This window comes from Penicillium digitatum, chromosome 5 (assembly GCF_016767815.1).
Source record: "Penicillium digitatum chromosome 5, complete sequence".
Classification (NCBI taxonomy): Eukaryota; Fungi; Ascomycota; class Eurotiomycetes; order Eurotiales; family Aspergillaceae; genus Penicillium; species Penicillium digitatum.
In genome coordinates, this window is record NC_089388.1 from 865513 (window position 1) to 882921 (window position 17409).

Below are 17409 nucleotides of genomic sequence, written 5' to 3' on the forward strand. Positions count from 1 at the left end.
TGGACTTTATTTTTTTGGACATTTGAATTTGTGCGTTGGAGGTTCTTGTCTGCGTTGCTGACAGAGAATAGGTTCCTTGGAGATGACTCCATGTGAGCTTCATTGTCCATCTTAATCCCTGAACCTGACCTGAGCCATGTACTGGCCTCATGGAGTTCCCAGGGTCTACGCGGTCAATGGACCCGATATTGCCTATACCTCTTCTGACGAGGATCGCGAAGTCCTGAATAATAATCCAACCAATGGCCGCAACATATTTGACAGGAATGCGGAAGGAGTGGACGACGGTCAACATGAGTCCACAGACACCCAACTCCATGAGTCGCAAACCATCTCGTCCCCGGACACTGGCGAATCAGAATGGGGGGATGAAACTATTAAAGATATTTGTGTTTCTCGATCCGGTCAGATGTTTGCCACAATGTCAGAGTCATCAATCGCTCTTTGGCAGACTCGGGTATGTCAACAGTCATGTTAAGTCCACCGGAACGTCTGAGTTGGTGACTGACAATTCTGGCAGCCTACAGCAGTAGTAACAGCGATATCTCGATCTCAGTCTTCGTTAAAAACATACGGTTCGAATGTTTCACTCCTTATACACCCAGATTCAACGATCCTCGTTGTACAGACTCTCAATGGGTACCTACTCACATACTCGGTGATGTCGGATTCAACAAGTCAAGTCTACCAGCAACGTTTTGATCACTCTACACACCCTCGTCGTCAACAATTGGCCCGCTTTTCAGCAGTCGAAGAGGCCAATGTGGTTGGAGACATCACCATCCGCTTCCGAATGGCCATCAAGATCGAGTCGGGAATTGCCAAGGCGCTGGCGCTAGATCAAGAACTTGTCGTCGCTACTGTGAAACCCCCGGCTATACAATGCATCAGGTGGACACCCGAGGCGGGGGAAGCACAGACCACATCGGAGCTATTGAGTCGGATCCTAGGGATATCGAAGAAGGTCTCTATCGTGGATATGGTTTATGACCGCGCGATGAATCTTCTTATCTGGATTACCAGCAGTGGCCGGGCATATGCCGTGCAACGAGATTCAGGGTTGCAACAGGATTCTGAAGCGGCCAAGAAACTTTTCCACGGACATTGCTTTCATAATCCAAAGGATAATAGCGAAATGGCTGTGAAGGTGACCGTAAATGCACGCTTCTCTCTGTTGACTGTGAGTTGTTCAAATGGTGATGTATTGGTTTACACTGCAAAAGATTACATGGGCAACATTTCGCTTTCCCAAAAGCTCCATCTACCAGCATCGCCCACAACAACCGGGGCTTTGACTTTCATGAGCTATTCCCCAGATGGATATTGTCTTTTTGCTGGCTTCGAAAATGGCTGGACAACATGGAGTGTCTTTGGGAAGCCTGGAGGAAACAGCTTTTCTGTGGACACCGCGTTGGCGACGGCTAATTCCGAGGATTGGCTAACTGGGGTGTCAGACGGGTGTTGGATTGGTGGCGGTTCCGACATCATTCTGTCTGGACTAAAAGATCGTCGCTTGTGGGTTCTGGAGACGGCTCGGAGTGCTTTGACTGGTTGTTTTTCGGCTGCAAACTTGGCTAGAGGCCTACTGCAAACCGGTACTGAGTTTATCCTCTACCGCGGTCACGATCTTCCAGATCTCATGACAATCTCAGGAAAGGATTCATTGTGGCATCATGCCCAGTATCCTCCGGCGTATCTTCATTCACAGTGGCCGATTCGATCTTGCGTCGTGTCCCAGGATGGACGGTATGTTGCAATTGCAGGTCGGCGTGGCCTTGCACATTACAGTGTCAACAGTGGCCGATGGAAGGTATTTGAGGATTCAAAAGCCGAAAACTCTTTTGCCGTGCGAGGCGGCATGTGCTGGTACGGTCACATACTGATCGCAGCGGTAGAGAGTGACGGGTCATATGAGGTACGAGATCTCTCCCGTCTGCGTTGTTTCTATGCTTGACTGATACGGATTGAAAGATTCGTCTTTATTCGCGCGAGGCTTCTCTCGGTAACAATTCGATTATGTTCATCGAATACCTCCCATCACCAGTTGTATTCGTTGGACCCTCTGGGGAAGATTCTCTTTTGGTTTATACATACGATAACATTCTGTACCACTATATCATTAATTCGACACAACCTCAGATCACTCTTGTCCCTGTTGGACAAATCGCATTCAATGGAATTGTCCGAGCACCCTCCCGCGTCCGATCGATTAGCTGGGTATTGCCCGAAGAGCAGATGCGTGAGTTAGCCTTTCTTTATCCAGTTATCTGAGCACATCACTGACACAACAGTAGGAAACGGTGATCCCTCTCAAGATGTGAAGGTCGCATCCGTGATTCTTCTTGTGGATGGCAATTTGGTATTACTGCAGCCCACGGTCTCGGATGCGGGCGATCTCAGATATGACATGCGTATCGTATCCCATGATGTCGAGTATTACATCTTAATGCGCGACCAGATGTCCTTCAACTTCTACTCGCAGGTTGACGAATCTCTACCCTCCAGTCCTTCGGTTAATGTGGCACTAGAGCCACCTCACAGCAGTCTCTCGCTCCAGGATTCTCTTTGGATGTTCCGTGGCCAAAACTTGCTAGCTTGGAATGATGTTCAAGATGTTTTGCGAGAAGAGATGATGCCGGCACCACTAAATATCCCCTTGGACTTTTATCCTCTGTCCGTTTTATTGAACAAAGGCATTGTGCTCGGCGTTGAATCGGAAATGGTGCAACGACGTGATGTGACATTCACTGTTCTGAAATTCGCCATCCGGGTAAGTCAATTTCTTGATCGGTAAAATTTTGTACTGATAGGTGCGCCTCAGACACACCTTTTCTTACCATATTTCCTTCAATATGGCCTGGCCAATGTTGGAACACCTGCGGCTCTTGCTCTATGCCGTCACTTCTCTCATTTGTCTTACTTCGCTCATGGATTGGAAATCCTACTTCACCACGTACTGGACGACGAAGTCGACAATGAGAGCCGAGCGAATAAAAGTGAGGATCCACAAGCACGGGCAGAACCACTACTCCCGACTGTCATTGCCTTCCTCCAAGCCTCGCTTCCACCTAGGGACTACCTTGAGATTGTTGTCCAATGCACACGCAAAACCGAACTTCGATCATGGCGCACACTGTTCACCTACCTACCTCCACCCAAGGACCTATTTGAGCAGGCCTTGAAACTTGACTCTCTCAAAACTGCAGTTGGATATCTCCTTGTGCTGCAAGCTTTTGAGGACGAAGAGAAAGGTCATAATGGCCGTATTGAAGAATACGTCGTTCGTTTGATTGCTCTAGCCTCCCAGAAAGGAGACTGGGAGCTGTGTGCTGAGCTTGCCCGCTTCCTTATTGCCCTGGACGCTTCAGGCGAGATGCTTCGGCGCGCAATTTCTCGAGTTGGTCTGCGGTCCAACTCCCAGTCTTCTGCGAAAGGCGCGTTCCCTGGCTCGACCCCCCGATTCGGTTCCGCGGGTGTCCAAGGGCTTGGCTTGAACCTCCCAATCAGGTCGCCATCATGGGCGTCTCTTTCCTCCAAAACCTCGCTTTCGTCTCTTCCAAGCCGGCAAGATGGTGATGCCTCAGATGAAACTTCATACCCAGTGAGTGAGCTAGATAGATAATTAAGCGGATTTAGTTGATTGCAAAAACCGTCAGATGATAATAACAAAGTGATTTCTGCTACGTTTGGAAGTATTGGACGACAAGGCGCAAAATGGTCTTCAGACCAAGGGCCATCCAGATTTGTAATGCTCATCAGGCGTGCTGCAAATTCAGAAGTCGCAATTTTCTGATGCCCGATCCTCGATTCACTGCATCTCATTCCAAACGCTCGCAACCAACCCCCCTCCCCTATTCCTTCTCCGCAAACGTTAGTGTCATCCCTGTAGGCAGTTCCTGATCCGTATGGAACAAAATATGCAACTTGGTTGATACATTGAATGTATGACTTGTTCGTCGCAAGATTGATGAAAACGCAGTCAACATCAATGCTCGTGCTTCCTTCACAGCCAAAGTACACTTCAGGCTCGATGCAGTCGAACTCATGATCTATAGCCCCGTTCGCTGGCGGTTGGGAATCGGCGACCGCATTGTCCTCTGTCTCTTCACCACAGGAGGCGCTCGTAGGTATGTCACATAGTTAGCCTCTCAACACTCCATTGAAGTCCGGCGGGACAAGGTTATGCAGTGGGTCTTCCGGGGTTTCCATTGGCATTGACTGTGGAATGGATCAACGGGGTGTACTCGGCAGAATTCTGGTCGAGATAGACTTTAGTGCCCCGGCCTTGTGTTTTGAAAATGACTTTCTTCCGACAATTGAATTTCCTTGCGCACACGTAAGCTATTATCCAGGGGGAGAGGATGTTAATGAGTAAGAGGTGCATCTTTTAGGTGCGGGACAGGGACCATTTGAGCAAAAGGAAAAAAAGGAGGTTTAAAGATGGACTGTAGATCTTTCAAGGGTTAGAGTCAGAGTCTCAGGTCTGAGGACTCTCTTTCCTCTTTTCGATCTTTCTTCGGCCAGGTGGAGTGATTGTCGATCTTTCTACCTTTGTGAGTTAAATTGATGTTTATAACCTCTGTCATAAGATATATCTTATAGTATTGGTGATGTATAGATTTCGGGTGCAGTTTAGTGTGGTATGCCTTGATAAAGAAAAGTGGGTGGATTATAGAATCCAGTATCCATCCCCAACTGGGTGCCCTCCGTCACTTTCGATCAATCTCGGTCTTTCGTGTGGTGAATTCCATTTTAGCAGTGAGAAAAATAAAGAGCAGATGTAGTTCGACAGATTCCAATTTTCCCCCTACCACAACCTCAACCCTTTTGATACTGAGGCCCAGGAATCACTGTAGATAGTATCCAACTTCATGCCACTAACATCATCCCCTTCTGCGTATTGAATCTTAAAATAAGTCATATCCACCATGCCATGACCCGTACATAACATATCCCGGAATTCCAATAAGCCGATGATTATCCGTAGACCAGCCCAAACCAGCCAATCCAGGCCTTCTTAGATAAAGCCAGTCAGGTTCGTTGGCATCTGCTTGAACTACATGTTCTTTGCTCTGTAGGCAAATAGCACTCCTCATTTGATGAACAGGAGTCACCCGGACACTTGTGTTGAGACTTGGTTGAGATATGGCCGTTCGTGTTTGACACTGAGTAACCACCATCAACGACTTGGCACTTGATGCTCTCCACGAGACCTCCGACATAGGCTATGGGGCCCCTGTCTGATCTAGATGCCTCAAACAGGGCAGAATGCGAGCGATCAAAAGCAACTATTTCAGTTTCACATCTTTTGTCACTGGATCAAATGATTAGGATCCGTCATATGATAGTAGAAGACAGCGGGTACCTACCTGTAAAGCGTGCAGATATTCTTTTTGCCTGATGCTGCCTCGCACGGAATATATACCGATCCAACATTGCGATTAATAGAAAAAGTTAGTGTCGCTTATAGGTTCAAAAGGAGGCAAACTTACTAGCTTCGGTCAAGAGCTTGACAGGAGCCATCAAGTGGGAGTTCCTGATTATGAGCCCAGAAGGCCTGGTTTGTATAGATACGGGGCTTTGTGGAAATATCAGTCTGCCCAAAAGCCATCATAGGGCCGAATCCCAGAGCTAAGGCTATGACACTGGAGACGAGCATGATAGAAGATTGAATGCATCAACCCTAAGAATCTGAATTGAGTTGACCGCGAAGCAGGTTTAAAACGGGGTGGTTGTGCGCTTTTTTATATCTGTGCGCCAAGACAAAATACAAGGACGAAGGACAACATTTAGAAAATCCTCCACCGGCGAATAAAGTGCAAGAAGGTAGGCATACCTAGTTTAAAATCCTTACCGTGGAGTATAGAAAGTTTTCAATCGCCAGGATTATCCCAATTTCATAATATCATACAGTGTCGGCATCAACTGGGATCAACTGCAGCATAATGGTTAAAACCCCCATCATTTGTCCATTGGCATTCCTTAGCTAACAAGACCATAGTTGTACCATAATATTCAATATCATGTTCAATGTAGAAGACGGAGAGATATCAAGTAGAGATCGCGCATGAACCAAGACTAAATAGAAAAGAGAATTTGTGAACCGGAGCATCTACCACAAGGAAAAATCGGGGAGTACAAAACTGCAGCAGATCCGAAGGACCCGGACCAACAATTTATTTAGCATCAAGACTCTTGTTTAGGCTGATGCGATCAACAACAACCGTGGATAGAAACTAAGAAAAGGTGATTTCAATTCAATGAAGCCCATCAGCCGTCTCTATATAGTTTTTGCATTCTCTTCTGCTGGAAAATCACAGAATTTGAGAGGGAAATGTGAAAGCCATCTAGTACAATTGCAAAAAACCCTTTCTACATGTGGACCATGATCCGTCATATATTGTTGTCGGCATTCCCTGAACACCTCTACATCAAACGATCAGTTTAGAAATTACCGAGAGTCACCTAGTGAGTGGACTATCTACAAAAAACCATACGAGTCTACCCATCTAAATCCATGTAGTAGATCAAGTAGTGAGCGACGTTGGGAGTGGCTCAATGTCAAACCGTAGATGTATCTGGTACATACGGCCGAGAGTGTGAACTCTAGCGATATGATGTGTACCTCTCTCCCAGGCACCTAGCACAAGGCAGGCCGCTGCCTTTCCCAGCTTTGTACCTAGGATCTCCCGATACTCCTCGGTCCCGCACTCCCATACGTGACTCTCAATTCGATCAGCCCGGGGCCAACTCACGTCATATCTCGGATAGAGGATTTCTTGCACGTAGGGCAGGGTTTCCTCATTCTGAATGTTAGTGAAATAAAGGTATCCAAGAGTGTCGATGGAGTAGTCGAATTTGTATTGAGCGATGGCGACATCGGACCAATGAGGCCCCGTGTGTCTGTAAATGCTTTCACCAATTAGAACGCTCTTTGTAATGGAATGTTGATACTCGTTTTCCTTTTTGTAGCCATCCTTGTCCCACCAGTGGTGCACAAGTCGTGTGAAGCGATACCTTTTACCTGCCCTGGGGAGTCCCAATTCTTCCAAATCCTCCTGAATGTGTCGGGGTGGGTCGGTGAAATGGTTCTCTGGACAAGTAAATCGCTTCCTCTTATCGCTGGCATTGAACAAGTCGAACAAGGTCTCTTCTGATTTCCCACATGGGCATCCGCCGAGAGTTGGGTCGGCAATCCATGCTTGGTATGCACTTCCCATTCGGTGATACTCGCGGACTTGGGTTTCTGACATCGGGGGTATATCGACACTGGAAACCCCTTCGGGCGTAGAGAATGACTTTCCACCATTGTGTAAACTGTTGTCATCTAGAATGGGATATGGGGGAGGGGAAACTGATGGTTCTGCGGTTCTAGAGGTCAGACGCCGCCGGGTTGGGGAGCGAGAAGAGCCCCCGTCGCCGTCATCGCTGAGCCTACGTTTGCGTAGCCCTGCTGAGTCTTTATTTACCATTTAGCATGCGAGCCTTGATGTTTCTTGTGTTGGGTTGAAAGGGAGAAGAACTTTGGGAGTAGTCGTTGAATATGATTTGAAAGATCTGATCTCGAATTAATGCTTCTAATGAGGAGTTGAGAAACCCAATAGTTATATAGTCCTGATGAATAAGTCTTCACTTTGTGCTGGATGAAGGCATTCAAAGCAGAACGAAACAATTCCTCAACGGAAATAGCATATTAAAGAGTCTCGCAAGCCATGATGATGGAGAGGACAAAGGCAATTTAGCGCAAAGAGAATAATGAAAGAGGCGTGACAGAGCACGAAAATGCATCCCCAAACAGCTCGAGGCAAGACAAAGGGAATCAAAGATTGCTTTGTTAGAACAAGGTGATTATAAGCTACTTGATATGGTAATACGTTAACCTCCAGTAGCAAGAATCTACACATTAACTATGAGAGCCATAGCCAACTAATGCCGATGGACAATTCTAACAATTTGATTTTAGAAAACTCCTTTCCTGATCGGGGAGATGTAGGCGTCCATGAATAGAGAAAATGAAGTGCAATGTACATTTAGTAATAAGCCAAAAAGCGAAAAAGGGGGAGATCAAGTCAAGGAGGTCGTCTTTTGGCGAGAAACCAGACTGAATAAGGATTAGCACACCAAAATCTCATCTTCGCATCCCAGAATGTCGGGTGAGAACAAAATTCACAAACTTCACTTCTCTAAAGCCTCAGAACGGGAGGTGTGACTTCTGCAGACCAACAGGCTGACATAGATGTGCCAGTAACAACCCGGAAAGCTACTGGCTGCTCCCGATATGCCGTATGGTGACCGAGTTCTCCATTAGAGAACTTATATTGACAGTCATCTCAGCAATCTGGGCGAGGAGATCACACTCTCTTCATTTGCCCCTTCCGCCAAATCGACAATCGGGGAGGAACATGTTGTAGATTTTCCATTTTATGAGCTGTCTGGTATACATCGAGTTTGGTTTTCACTAGCTGGGCTAAAGGTGACGTCTTGGTGGTCATCGGTAACCTGGGAAAGAGGTTCAGCCTCGTCAACGACTATGTACATGGCGCTACAATTTTCGCTCAGGGCAATATAGCTGGCAGCCACGAGAGAGGGAGCCACCGGAGTAGACCTCACTGGCACGTAACGCATCACGGTCTTACGGCAAGCGAGTGAAGTTTTGCTAGAACTATGGAAAGGGGAAATCACCAAGAATGTGTGGGATGCGAATCAAGTTTGCTAGAAGCTGAGAGGCTTCTTTTATCTTCATCCAGAGAAGAGAAAATTGACGGACAGTTGGGCTGGATCCGCGACAGCAGAGAAAAAGAGAAATGACTACTGCCAGTTAGCATTGGCTTCAGAGGGTTTACCCTTTGTTCTCCGGGGCACTCTCGAGCAAAACATGGGATGGTGGCATCCAAATCTTGAGAAAACTACTTCGAACTTGAAATTTGCTTGCCAACTTGTCCAGAGGTGCCGCTATACTAGTACCTTGGTTTGAAACACTGCGGGTTTTGTTGGTCTTTGCTAAAACCCGACATTCTCCAAGGTTGCTATGTACAGAGACCACTGTTTCCCCTAGAGCAACCCTCGACCGAGATCCCACTCCCCTCCATCCTTGGGCCTGGATCTCCTTTCGTGACATATCCAGGTCCTGCTCACGTTTATCGGCTAGTAAGACGGAAGGTGCACTGCTCGCAAACGTGTGAAGAACTCCCGACTATGTGTGCCCCCTTCAAGCCCCGAGCCAGTAGCCCGGATGTCGGTGAATCCAGCCCCGAGCTCACGTCCAAGCCAGCAGCCCCCCCAAACCAAGCCTGCATCAAGTTGCTGTCCAACTCGTCTCTGTCGGGATAGATCATCTGTCAAAATAACAGCTCCCATTACTTTAGGATTGTCGTTGCACAGCCTGACCACTTCCTCTTCCCTGTCGAATGGACAGACAGTCACCACCGGTCCACAGATGTCCTCCCGTCCCACAATGATTTCGTTGCTTTCGTTGCTCAAGACTGTGGGATTGACCCAGAATCCATCCGTCGGAACTTCCTTGGGGATCTGGCCAACCTCCAGCGTCGCATGTTCTTCTTCAGCCTGCACTAGGTAAGATCGAATCTTGGCATATTGTTCCGGAGAAACAACCGGACCGAGTTCCTTGTCCAATCGGCAGGTGTTGAGGACAAGTTTAGTAATCTTGGAGAGAAATAGCTTGTAAACCGATCGATGGACATAGATTTGGGAGCCGCTAAGACAGAGTTGTCCGCTATTCTCCAACGCCGCGAAAGCTGCCACGGAAGCTGCCTCGTCGATATTGACATCGGCAAAGACCAGAGTTGGACTCATGCCCCGGAGCTCGAGAGACAAGCGCTTATGAAGATCGTTAGCAGTGTCCTTTCGAATCTGAATTGCCGTTTGATTCCCTCCAGTCAAGGAAACACCTCGAATAAGTGGCGATTTCACGAGAGTCGAGCCAGTGTCAGGTCCATCTCCGAAAATGATGTTCATGACACCCGGCGGCAGCTCCGCCTGTCGGAGTATGATGATGATGATGATGATGATGAATTCATTGACCCGATTTAGCTCGCTTTACATACATGCTGCTATGCGGGGGTTGCGTCCCAGAGCCCGCTCCCGACGATAAATGGTGGTGCATTCCCAGTATGCAGATCCACCCTGTGAGCAGGACTCGATTTCTCGAGGTCCTGCCACCTGAAAAGTAAGGCCACAAACCGGCCGGCGTAATGCAAACAAGACAAAAGAAATAATGTAAAGAAAGTCAATCCATCTGCCCGGTGTAGATGGTTTCCCGTAGTCCCCGCGGGCGCAGAGTGTCCCCTTCTTTCTCTGCAATGCACCTTCCACTTCTTCACTTCTCTACCTCCACTTCTTCATCCAGCTCCCCGAGTCACCGAGTCCCTGTATCCCCAGGACTGCCAGGTCTACTTGCTGCATCACTCCGGCAGGTCGAACACGAATAGGTTCGGGTCATGGCGCCATGCTTCTTCGTCTTCATCGGCAGCGTGCGTTGTTCTCCATGTGCGTTGGTGTGAGGTGACCTCGGCGGACCTGGCGCCCGGCCACTGTGATGTGTTCCCTGTTTCTCCAACATTCGCAGTGTCTTGGGTTGGTTTCGGTTTTGAATCCTCCTCCCCCTGCTCCTTACCCATGGCGACCGAGTCCACTGACTGAAACTGTCCCAAGAGTCCCGATGCGATCATGAACTTCGCCACGATCGGCGCTGCCTTCACTTCTGTCAACATTGCTTGTTCTCCAAGCGTTGTCGACACCCCCTCCATAAACAATTCCTCCACCATCTCCGACCGCAGTTCCTTCAGAAGCGGGCACTCCAGCAAGACATGCTTCACACTCTGGTTTCCCAGGTCACATTGACAGCGCGGTGAGTCGCTTCGCTTGATTTTGGACAGATATTCAGCAAGTCCGATGATACCTGTGCGGAGTTGGATCAAAACTGATGTTGTCGCTTTCCGCAGGCCCTTCCAATAAGTCAAATTTGACTTGCTTGGCACCTCGATCATCCTCCTCGTCCTCCTCGCTGTCCTCTTTGATCCTCCCTTTGTCCATGCCCGCCTGTCGGAGTACTCCACCGAACACTGTTTTTTTTTTCAGTTAGTGCATCTCCGTATGCAATTCTATCAGATGAGATCAGAACTTACGAAAGGCTGTCATGCTGGTCAACTCGCTCGGCTTGGCCACACCGGTACACCCAAATGCGAGACACGCGGCAATCTTGGCAGTCAAAAGGTAGAGCGGCATGTTCGACGAAGTGATAATGGCACAAACTCCTACTGGAACGCGGTATTCGTACGTCAGAGTCGATTCTTCTAGGCCTTTGTTGAGACGCACTGCACTCTCGTCGTGAAGAATGTATCTTGCAAAGTACCTGATGAGAAACATTCTCAGATCAATTCAAATGCCAAAGACGGGGTAGACAAACCGGAAGTGTTGAATAGAGTGGTCAACTTCAGCCCGCGCGCGCAGCATAGGTTTACCTTGATCCATGTTTTCCCAGACTGCAAACAACTCTTTCCATTCTTCCAGAATTGACGCAATCCGGAGTAGTATTTCGGACCTCTCGTGTGGCGTGGTACGTGACCATGCTGGAAATGCCCGATATGCGACATTGACAGCGTAGTCAACGACACTTGGGGGACTGCAAGGCACATCCAACAGAAGCTCACCTGAGTGAGGGGAACGTGAATTGATCCATTCCGTTATGTGCTCAGAAGCAAGGAACTCGTTTTCAATAAAGTTCTGAAGCCGGATAGTCTCATTGGATGGGACTTTTAGGTAGCTGGTCGCGCGTGCCGAGGTGTTGAGCTGCGATAGAATAGAAAGGGTCTCCATGTCTGGGATGGAGAGAAACAAGAAGAGAGAGAGAGAGAGGTTACGCGCGTTGGAGCATTAATTCTTTCCGATAAGGTCAATCTGATGAGAACGATGTTTGCTCTCAACTTTTGAATCAAATTCGAAATCGTACTCTACGACCCTGGTACACTTCTGAGAGGCCTATAGCAACAGGTCAAGCAGGATCAACATCCGAGAAAGATCTGATGCCTACATGGATAACAATGCCTAACGTGGTACACTGGATAAGATTTCAGAGTGCGCAAAGGTCTTCAAAAAGATCAGAAATTAATGATATTTTCACGCAGTCATCTATGGATATTCTAGAGGGGAATGGTCATCAATACGTTCAGTTTTTCAAATGCTACCCAAATAAGGCTCAAACACCAGATCAACATTGTGCATCCCCCCAAGTCCCTTCTTCCTGCGGTCATGAAAAAAAAGAGCCATCCAGCAGAGTGTTGTGTTCTCTCCACTTCCGGTTATCTAGTCCTATATTCATTTGAGAAAGCGAAGCTCTAGATCACTGTCAGGACTGTGGGTCCCCGAGAAAACGCATGGATATGATGATAATTGAGATAAAATAGTTGTAGAATTTGGATAGCGTCGAAGAATGGAGTAGTTCCTGGTAGTCGAGATACTGTGGGCTTTAGCTATGGTCATTTAATAAACCGAATTGTAAGGGATGTGGAAGTGATGCTGGATCGCTTGTTGGGACTGTAGGGCCCTCCGAGATAGGATGCCGATATGTTGACGAGCCTTGGCTGGAATGGAAGGCCGGAAAGTAGGATGAAGATCCTGTGGGTTGGAAAAACTGGGTTGACATAAAGATCTCGCTGAAATGAAGATCTCCTGGAAATGACTAATTTCAATTAACGTGAAGGTATTTTCTAGGTCTTGTAAGATCCGTAGGAAGAAAATCGTTGTGGGAAGAAACCACTAATAGTGGGGTAGGAAGGTAATCCAATAGACACTAGTGATATGATAGTAGTTAGGTACAAGTTTGAAGCTGAGGTGATTCACACTTCCCGAATAGGTAATTGCTAGGGCCTAGTGGCGATGTGACTGTGGGCCCCGATGACATTCACTAGATCGAACCGGTCTTGGTGCGACGCCTGTCGGATTTACAGTTCTAGGGATGTTCGGCTTTTGTTACCAAGTGCTCTCTGGTCGATGTTGTTAATCTCTTAACGATACAACTTACACCTGGAATTGTCGGACCGCGGCCTTGATGGAAAAAACCCAGCAACGGCCTGCACTACCACTCAAGTTTAAAGCCAGGGCCTGCTATTGTAGCTTATCCAGTCTTCACAGCTTCCACAATTGCCTCCAGCTCTTAGTCCAGAGCCTACAGATGTACGAAACATCCTTCAAGATATCGAGGGTTTAGTCTCCAGATCGTTTCTGCATGTTGCGGCTCTTCTTACAAAATTATCGCAACCCCGTCATCCACAATTTCGCATGGCTGCAGCTTTGAAAAGGAGCTCTTAAAAATCTTAGGTGGTTGCCGAATCCTTTTCTGGATACCTGAAGGGAGCTTTTTCTCGAACAAAGCCGAGGCATCCAACAAAGCCAAAAGGAGAGGAAACAGACGTCACGGCTAGAGGAATGTCTGCTTTATTTACGACAAAGCCTAGGAATCCCACATTTAATGCTCTTGAACTCTTTGACTCTTTGAGTCTTTGACTCGTTCACAATTTTTGGAGTCCGGTGTGCCGCACAATGCTGTTGTCAAGTTTTCTTGGTGGCTTGTCGTTGTGACATGTGCCCGCCCGGAGTACATAACTCTGCCGGAGGCACCCGGTTGTATATTCAGATCCGCACGTCAACTTCATGCTACGATGGCTTTAAAGTATCCCCAGTTTGAGCAGTCGGGGAACTTGCTAATCCTATGGATGGAAAGTGCCAGTGAACGTGGATGCCCAGTTCAAATGTCCAATCTTAGTGCCTTGACTCTGCCCCAGCCTATGGATTGGCATATCGAGCATGACAGAGAATGGCTATCACCAGAGCGGATTGCATCTATTGTTGGTCTTGGTCTTCCACTCGGAGAGCTTGTTCCCAATGATCTTTATCCCACGGAGTCTCCGTGTCTACGGCACTCAGTCATCAAGACCATTGGTGGAGTCACAGCGTTGGTGGGGACGATTGCACCAGGCGTTCTTTTTCTCTATTCTATTAGACGAACACGCCTTCCTTCAAACGATCCGTATGTGTCACAGCTTGCCAAGATGGCCTATGAGACGCACTTTCCATTGGATGGTCTAAAGTACGTCATTGTTAACGAGGTACAAGAGGAGCACACTGAACCATTTATCCACGAACAGATCTACCCTTCCCGTAAGGGACTTAGTTATCCATCTGCAGAGCATCAAACCTGGGGTTGTCCGTCACCGGAGTTTAGCGCTATCATGGGCACGCCTGTCGGTAAGGTTGTCGGAACCTTCCTTCTTTGTGCGTTTGGCCAGGGTGTCAAGCGAGTTGCACGAATTGTGACTTTCCAGGATGGTCTTGACCTTCACAAATTGCATATTCGTTTTGATATCGAGGATGTTTGAATATGCGTCAACCTGTGTTTGCTCCTTAGTGAATCAACTTCGAGATGAAGATCACAGCGGAATTTGCCAACGTTCCTTGCTATAGAGTGAAATAGACCGAACAAACCCATTTGAATTTAATCATGTGTCAGAAGTGTCTCCGAACAGAAGACTTAGAACAGGCCCTTAATTTTCTAGTAGTTTGTTGTATTTTTCATGCATTTTCCCAAGACAACAATTTGCCTACAGAATGACGGTAGATCCGAAATCAACATCACTAGATCAAAGTATGCCACCCAACTTTTAGGTGGTTTTTCGACCATGGCAAGGGAATGGAAAAGAGATAACTGAGAAGATGCAAGGGTGGCTGAGAAGGCTATAGCCCAACTGGTAATCGAGAATGAAGCTCCTTGACTGAGGAATGGCATTGGGCAACTATCCACGACCAGATACGAAAAGTAGAATGTTTTGACTGGGGTGTATCTGTAGGGCAACCGTTAGTGTCCAGCACTGCGACTTGGTTTTGAACAAGATGTCTTCATATGTGGTGATGTAGACTTGACAAAGACCAAGAAATAACGAATGTTGAACCATGTCTTGATTCGTTATAACCAGGACCACTATGGAATGGAGAAACGGTACTGAAAATTGATGTCTTAGCAATACAAAAATGAAGATCACTCTGGATTGGGGGTATGCAGAATGATGCATAAACACCCAGCCCGCATTCTTTGGCATCAGCTCTCATCTAAGCTGGCGTAAACCCACTTTGACGCAAGTTTGTTTATCCAACTGCCCCTTGCCTAACATTGCAGTTGTTGGCCGAGTGGGGACTGATAAAAAGGACGACTGTTACGCACATTCAACGATTTCGAGACTGAAAACGATTGCCGACACTTTTTCACGATAACCATGGCGAGCGAGAACAAGTCAGCCTATGTCGAGCTTGACCATTATGGCTCGGCAAATTCACCACAGCCATCGACGAAAGAGTTGATTCATAAAGAGAGAAGAGAAGGAGAAGGAGAAGAAGAAGAAGCGGCAGTACCCGATGGCTCAGCAGATGAATCAGGGTATCCATCGATGTGGAAGCTCATTCCCATCTTGGTGGGACTTTGTTGTTCTGTTTTCTGTATGGCTCTGGTATAGTTCTATATCTTCCACACAGCTACGCACGCCTTGTTAACACTCGCCTTACCAAGGACAACACAATCGTCGCCACAGCGATTCCAAAAATCACCGCGGAATTCGATTCGCTTCCTGACATGGGCTGGTATGGCAGCGCCTACATGTTGACTACATGTGCGGTGACCCTCATTTTCGGCAAGCTTTACACCTACTACTCGTTGAAATGGACATTCATGACGGCATTGACGTTGTTCGAACTTGGGTCTCTCGTCTGCGGCGTTACGCCAACCTCAACGGGGTTGATCATTGGGCGAGCTCTAGCCGGTGTAGGAGCTGGAGGTCTTTTTTCGGGCTCGATGCTTGTCATTTCGACACTTGTGCCTTTGAGAAAGCGCCCGATCTACACTGGAATTATTGGCGGCATCTTTGGAATTTCTAGTGTCGCCGGGCCGTTGTAGGTCAATTTTTTCCCATGTTGCAAGCGGCGATTTCTGTGTTCTCCCACTAATGACATCTCATATCACATCAGGTTAGGAGGCGCTCTCACGGATCATGCAACCTGGCGGTGGTGTTTCTATATCAACCTCCCATTTGGAGCCGTCACAGCCATTATGATTGCATTTTTCTTCCAGGACAAACCACCTCAGAAGCACATCACCAGCCGTGAGAAACTTCAGAGCTTGGATTTAATTGGCACAGCCATTTTCTTACCTACTGTCGTTTGTCTCCTGCTTGCCCTGCAGTGGGGAGGTCAGAAATACCCCTGGTCAAATGCGCGGATCATCGTGCTATTTGTGTTATTTGGTGTGGGCCTTTGCATCTGGCTGTACGTTCAGCATGCAAGGCAGGAACTAGCGACAGTACCACCTCGAATCATCAAGAATCGCAATGTGTGGGGTGCACTGGCCTATAATACCTGTCTAGGTGGCGCATTCTTTGTCTCGGTCTATTACGTATGTTTCTCCTCTGCGAGCCATCGACAACTGCTAACTCGATTCTGTACCAGCTTCCCCTCTGGTTTCAGGCAATCAAAGGCGCCGATGCTACCCGGTCTGGCGTTATGAACCTCCCATTGATCTTAGGAGTCACTATCTTCGCAATGGTTTCAGCAATACTTGTGACAGTTTCAGGATACTACAATCCTTTTATGCTGGCGGCATCTGTGATTTTCAGCATCGGAAATGGCCTCTTGACAACACTGGAACCGAATTCTGGTTCTGCGAAATGGATCGGCTACCAAGCTATGACTGGGATTGGAGCGGGCATGGGTATGCAGCTGCCAACTATCGTTGTGCAAGCAGCAGTTCAAGAGGCCGATATTCCTGTCGCGACCACGTTGGTCGTGTTCAGTCAATCACTCTCGGGTGCGATCTTCATTTCCATTGCCCAAAATGTCTTCCAGAATCGTCTGGTTGCAAACGTTCGGAAATTGGTTCCAAATATTGACCCAGCTGTCATTGTTCGAGTTGGAGCAACAAAGCTACGGGAAACATTTCCCGATAACCTCCATATGGTCCTACAAGCGTATAACAATGCGGTGACGCAGTCTTTCTACATTGCAGTGGCAATGAGTGCGCTTTCAATCTTCGGGGCTTTATGTCTCCAATGGATTTCGGTTAAAAAGAAGCAGATGACGCCGGCGCATTAACGGACAGAGAAAGGGGAGGAAGCGATTCGTCATGGAAGATAGGACCTTGGTGCAGGATAGTTTCGGTCCATATATGTATATGAGGAGGTACGGGGCAGGATATGCCAAGTATACGCTATCATCAGAGCTCCTCTGTAAACCAGCGCAAGTTCAGTAGTCCGAGTTCTGATCAAAGAGGTAATCAATGGCTTAAACGATGGGATCGTCGTCTGCAATTTTTTTTGGGTCCTGTTCTCCAAAAGTCCGTTCATAATAGAAAGG

The 17409-nt window shown here is 47.6% G+C and overlaps 7 protein-coding genes across 7 annotated transcripts; 4 read left to right on the forward strand and 3 right to left on the reverse strand.

Moving 5' to 3' along the window:
• Positions 1 to 136: 136 nt before the first annotated feature.
• Positions 137 to 3622, forward strand: Pdw03_1519 (Ribosome control protein 1; the record flags this gene model as incomplete). The annotated part of the gene is made up of 5 exons (XM_014679512.1): positions 137 to 457; positions 521 to 1915; positions 1972 to 2239; positions 2295 to 2770; positions 2822 to 3622. 5 exons carry the CDS (start codon positions 137 to 139, stop codon positions 3620 to 3622), a joined length of 3261 nt encoding a protein of 1086 aa, XP_014534998.1.
• Positions 3623 to 6527: 2905 nt separating this feature from the next.
• Pdw03_1520 (Actin-binding FH2) lies at positions 6528 to 7472 on the reverse strand (the record flags this gene model as incomplete). Its single annotated transcript, XM_014679511.1, has 1 exon — positions 6528 to 7472. The coding sequence occupies one exon, from the start codon at positions 7470 to 7472 to the stop codon at positions 6528 to 6530; it is 945 nt and encodes a 314-aa protein (XP_014534997.1).
• Positions 7473 to 9144: 1672 nt separating this feature from the next.
• Pdw03_1521 (Aldehyde dehydrogenase, N-terminal) lies at positions 9145 to 9975 on the reverse strand (the record flags this gene model as incomplete). Its single annotated transcript, XM_014679510.1, has 1 exon — positions 9145 to 9975. The coding sequence occupies one exon, from the start codon at positions 9973 to 9975 to the stop codon at positions 9145 to 9147; it is 831 nt and encodes a 276-aa protein (XP_014534996.1).
• A 490-nt stretch (positions 9976 to 10465) lies between these two features.
• On the forward strand, positions 10466 to 10974 carry Pdw03_1522 (uncharacterized protein; the record flags this gene model as incomplete). The annotated part of the gene is made up of 3 exons (XM_066099930.1): positions 10466 to 10490; positions 10672 to 10867; positions 10962 to 10974. The coding sequence occupies 3 exons, from the start codon at positions 10466 to 10468 to the stop codon at positions 10972 to 10974; spliced, it is 234 nt and encodes a 77-aa protein (XP_065957657.1).
• A 159-nt stretch (positions 10975 to 11133) lies between these two features.
• On the reverse strand, positions 11134 to 11835 carry Pdw03_1523 (Aldehyde dehydrogenase (AldH12), putative; the record flags this gene model as incomplete). Its single annotated transcript, XM_014679509.1, has 2 exons — positions 11134 to 11371; positions 11426 to 11835. The coding sequence occupies 2 exons, from the start codon at positions 11833 to 11835 to the stop codon at positions 11134 to 11136; spliced, it is 648 nt and encodes a 215-aa protein (XP_014534995.1).
• A 1841-nt stretch (positions 11836 to 13676) lies between these two features.
• Pdw03_1524 (Beta-glucuronidase) lies at positions 13677 to 14393 on the forward strand (the record flags this gene model as incomplete). Its single annotated transcript, XM_014679508.2, has 1 exon — positions 13677 to 14393. The coding sequence occupies one exon, from the start codon at positions 13677 to 13679 to the stop codon at positions 14391 to 14393; it is 717 nt and encodes a 238-aa protein (XP_014534994.2).
• Positions 14394 to 15284: 891 nt separating this feature from the next.
• On the forward strand, positions 15285 to 17148 carry Pdw03_1525 (TqaJ; the record flags this gene model as incomplete). The annotated part of the gene is made up of 4 exons (XM_014679507.1): positions 15285 to 15445; positions 15541 to 15954; positions 16030 to 16453; positions 16507 to 17148. The coding sequence occupies 4 exons, from the start codon at positions 15285 to 15287 to the stop codon at positions 17146 to 17148; spliced, it is 1641 nt and encodes a 546-aa protein (XP_014534993.1).
• Positions 17149 to 17409: the final 261 nt, after the last annotated feature.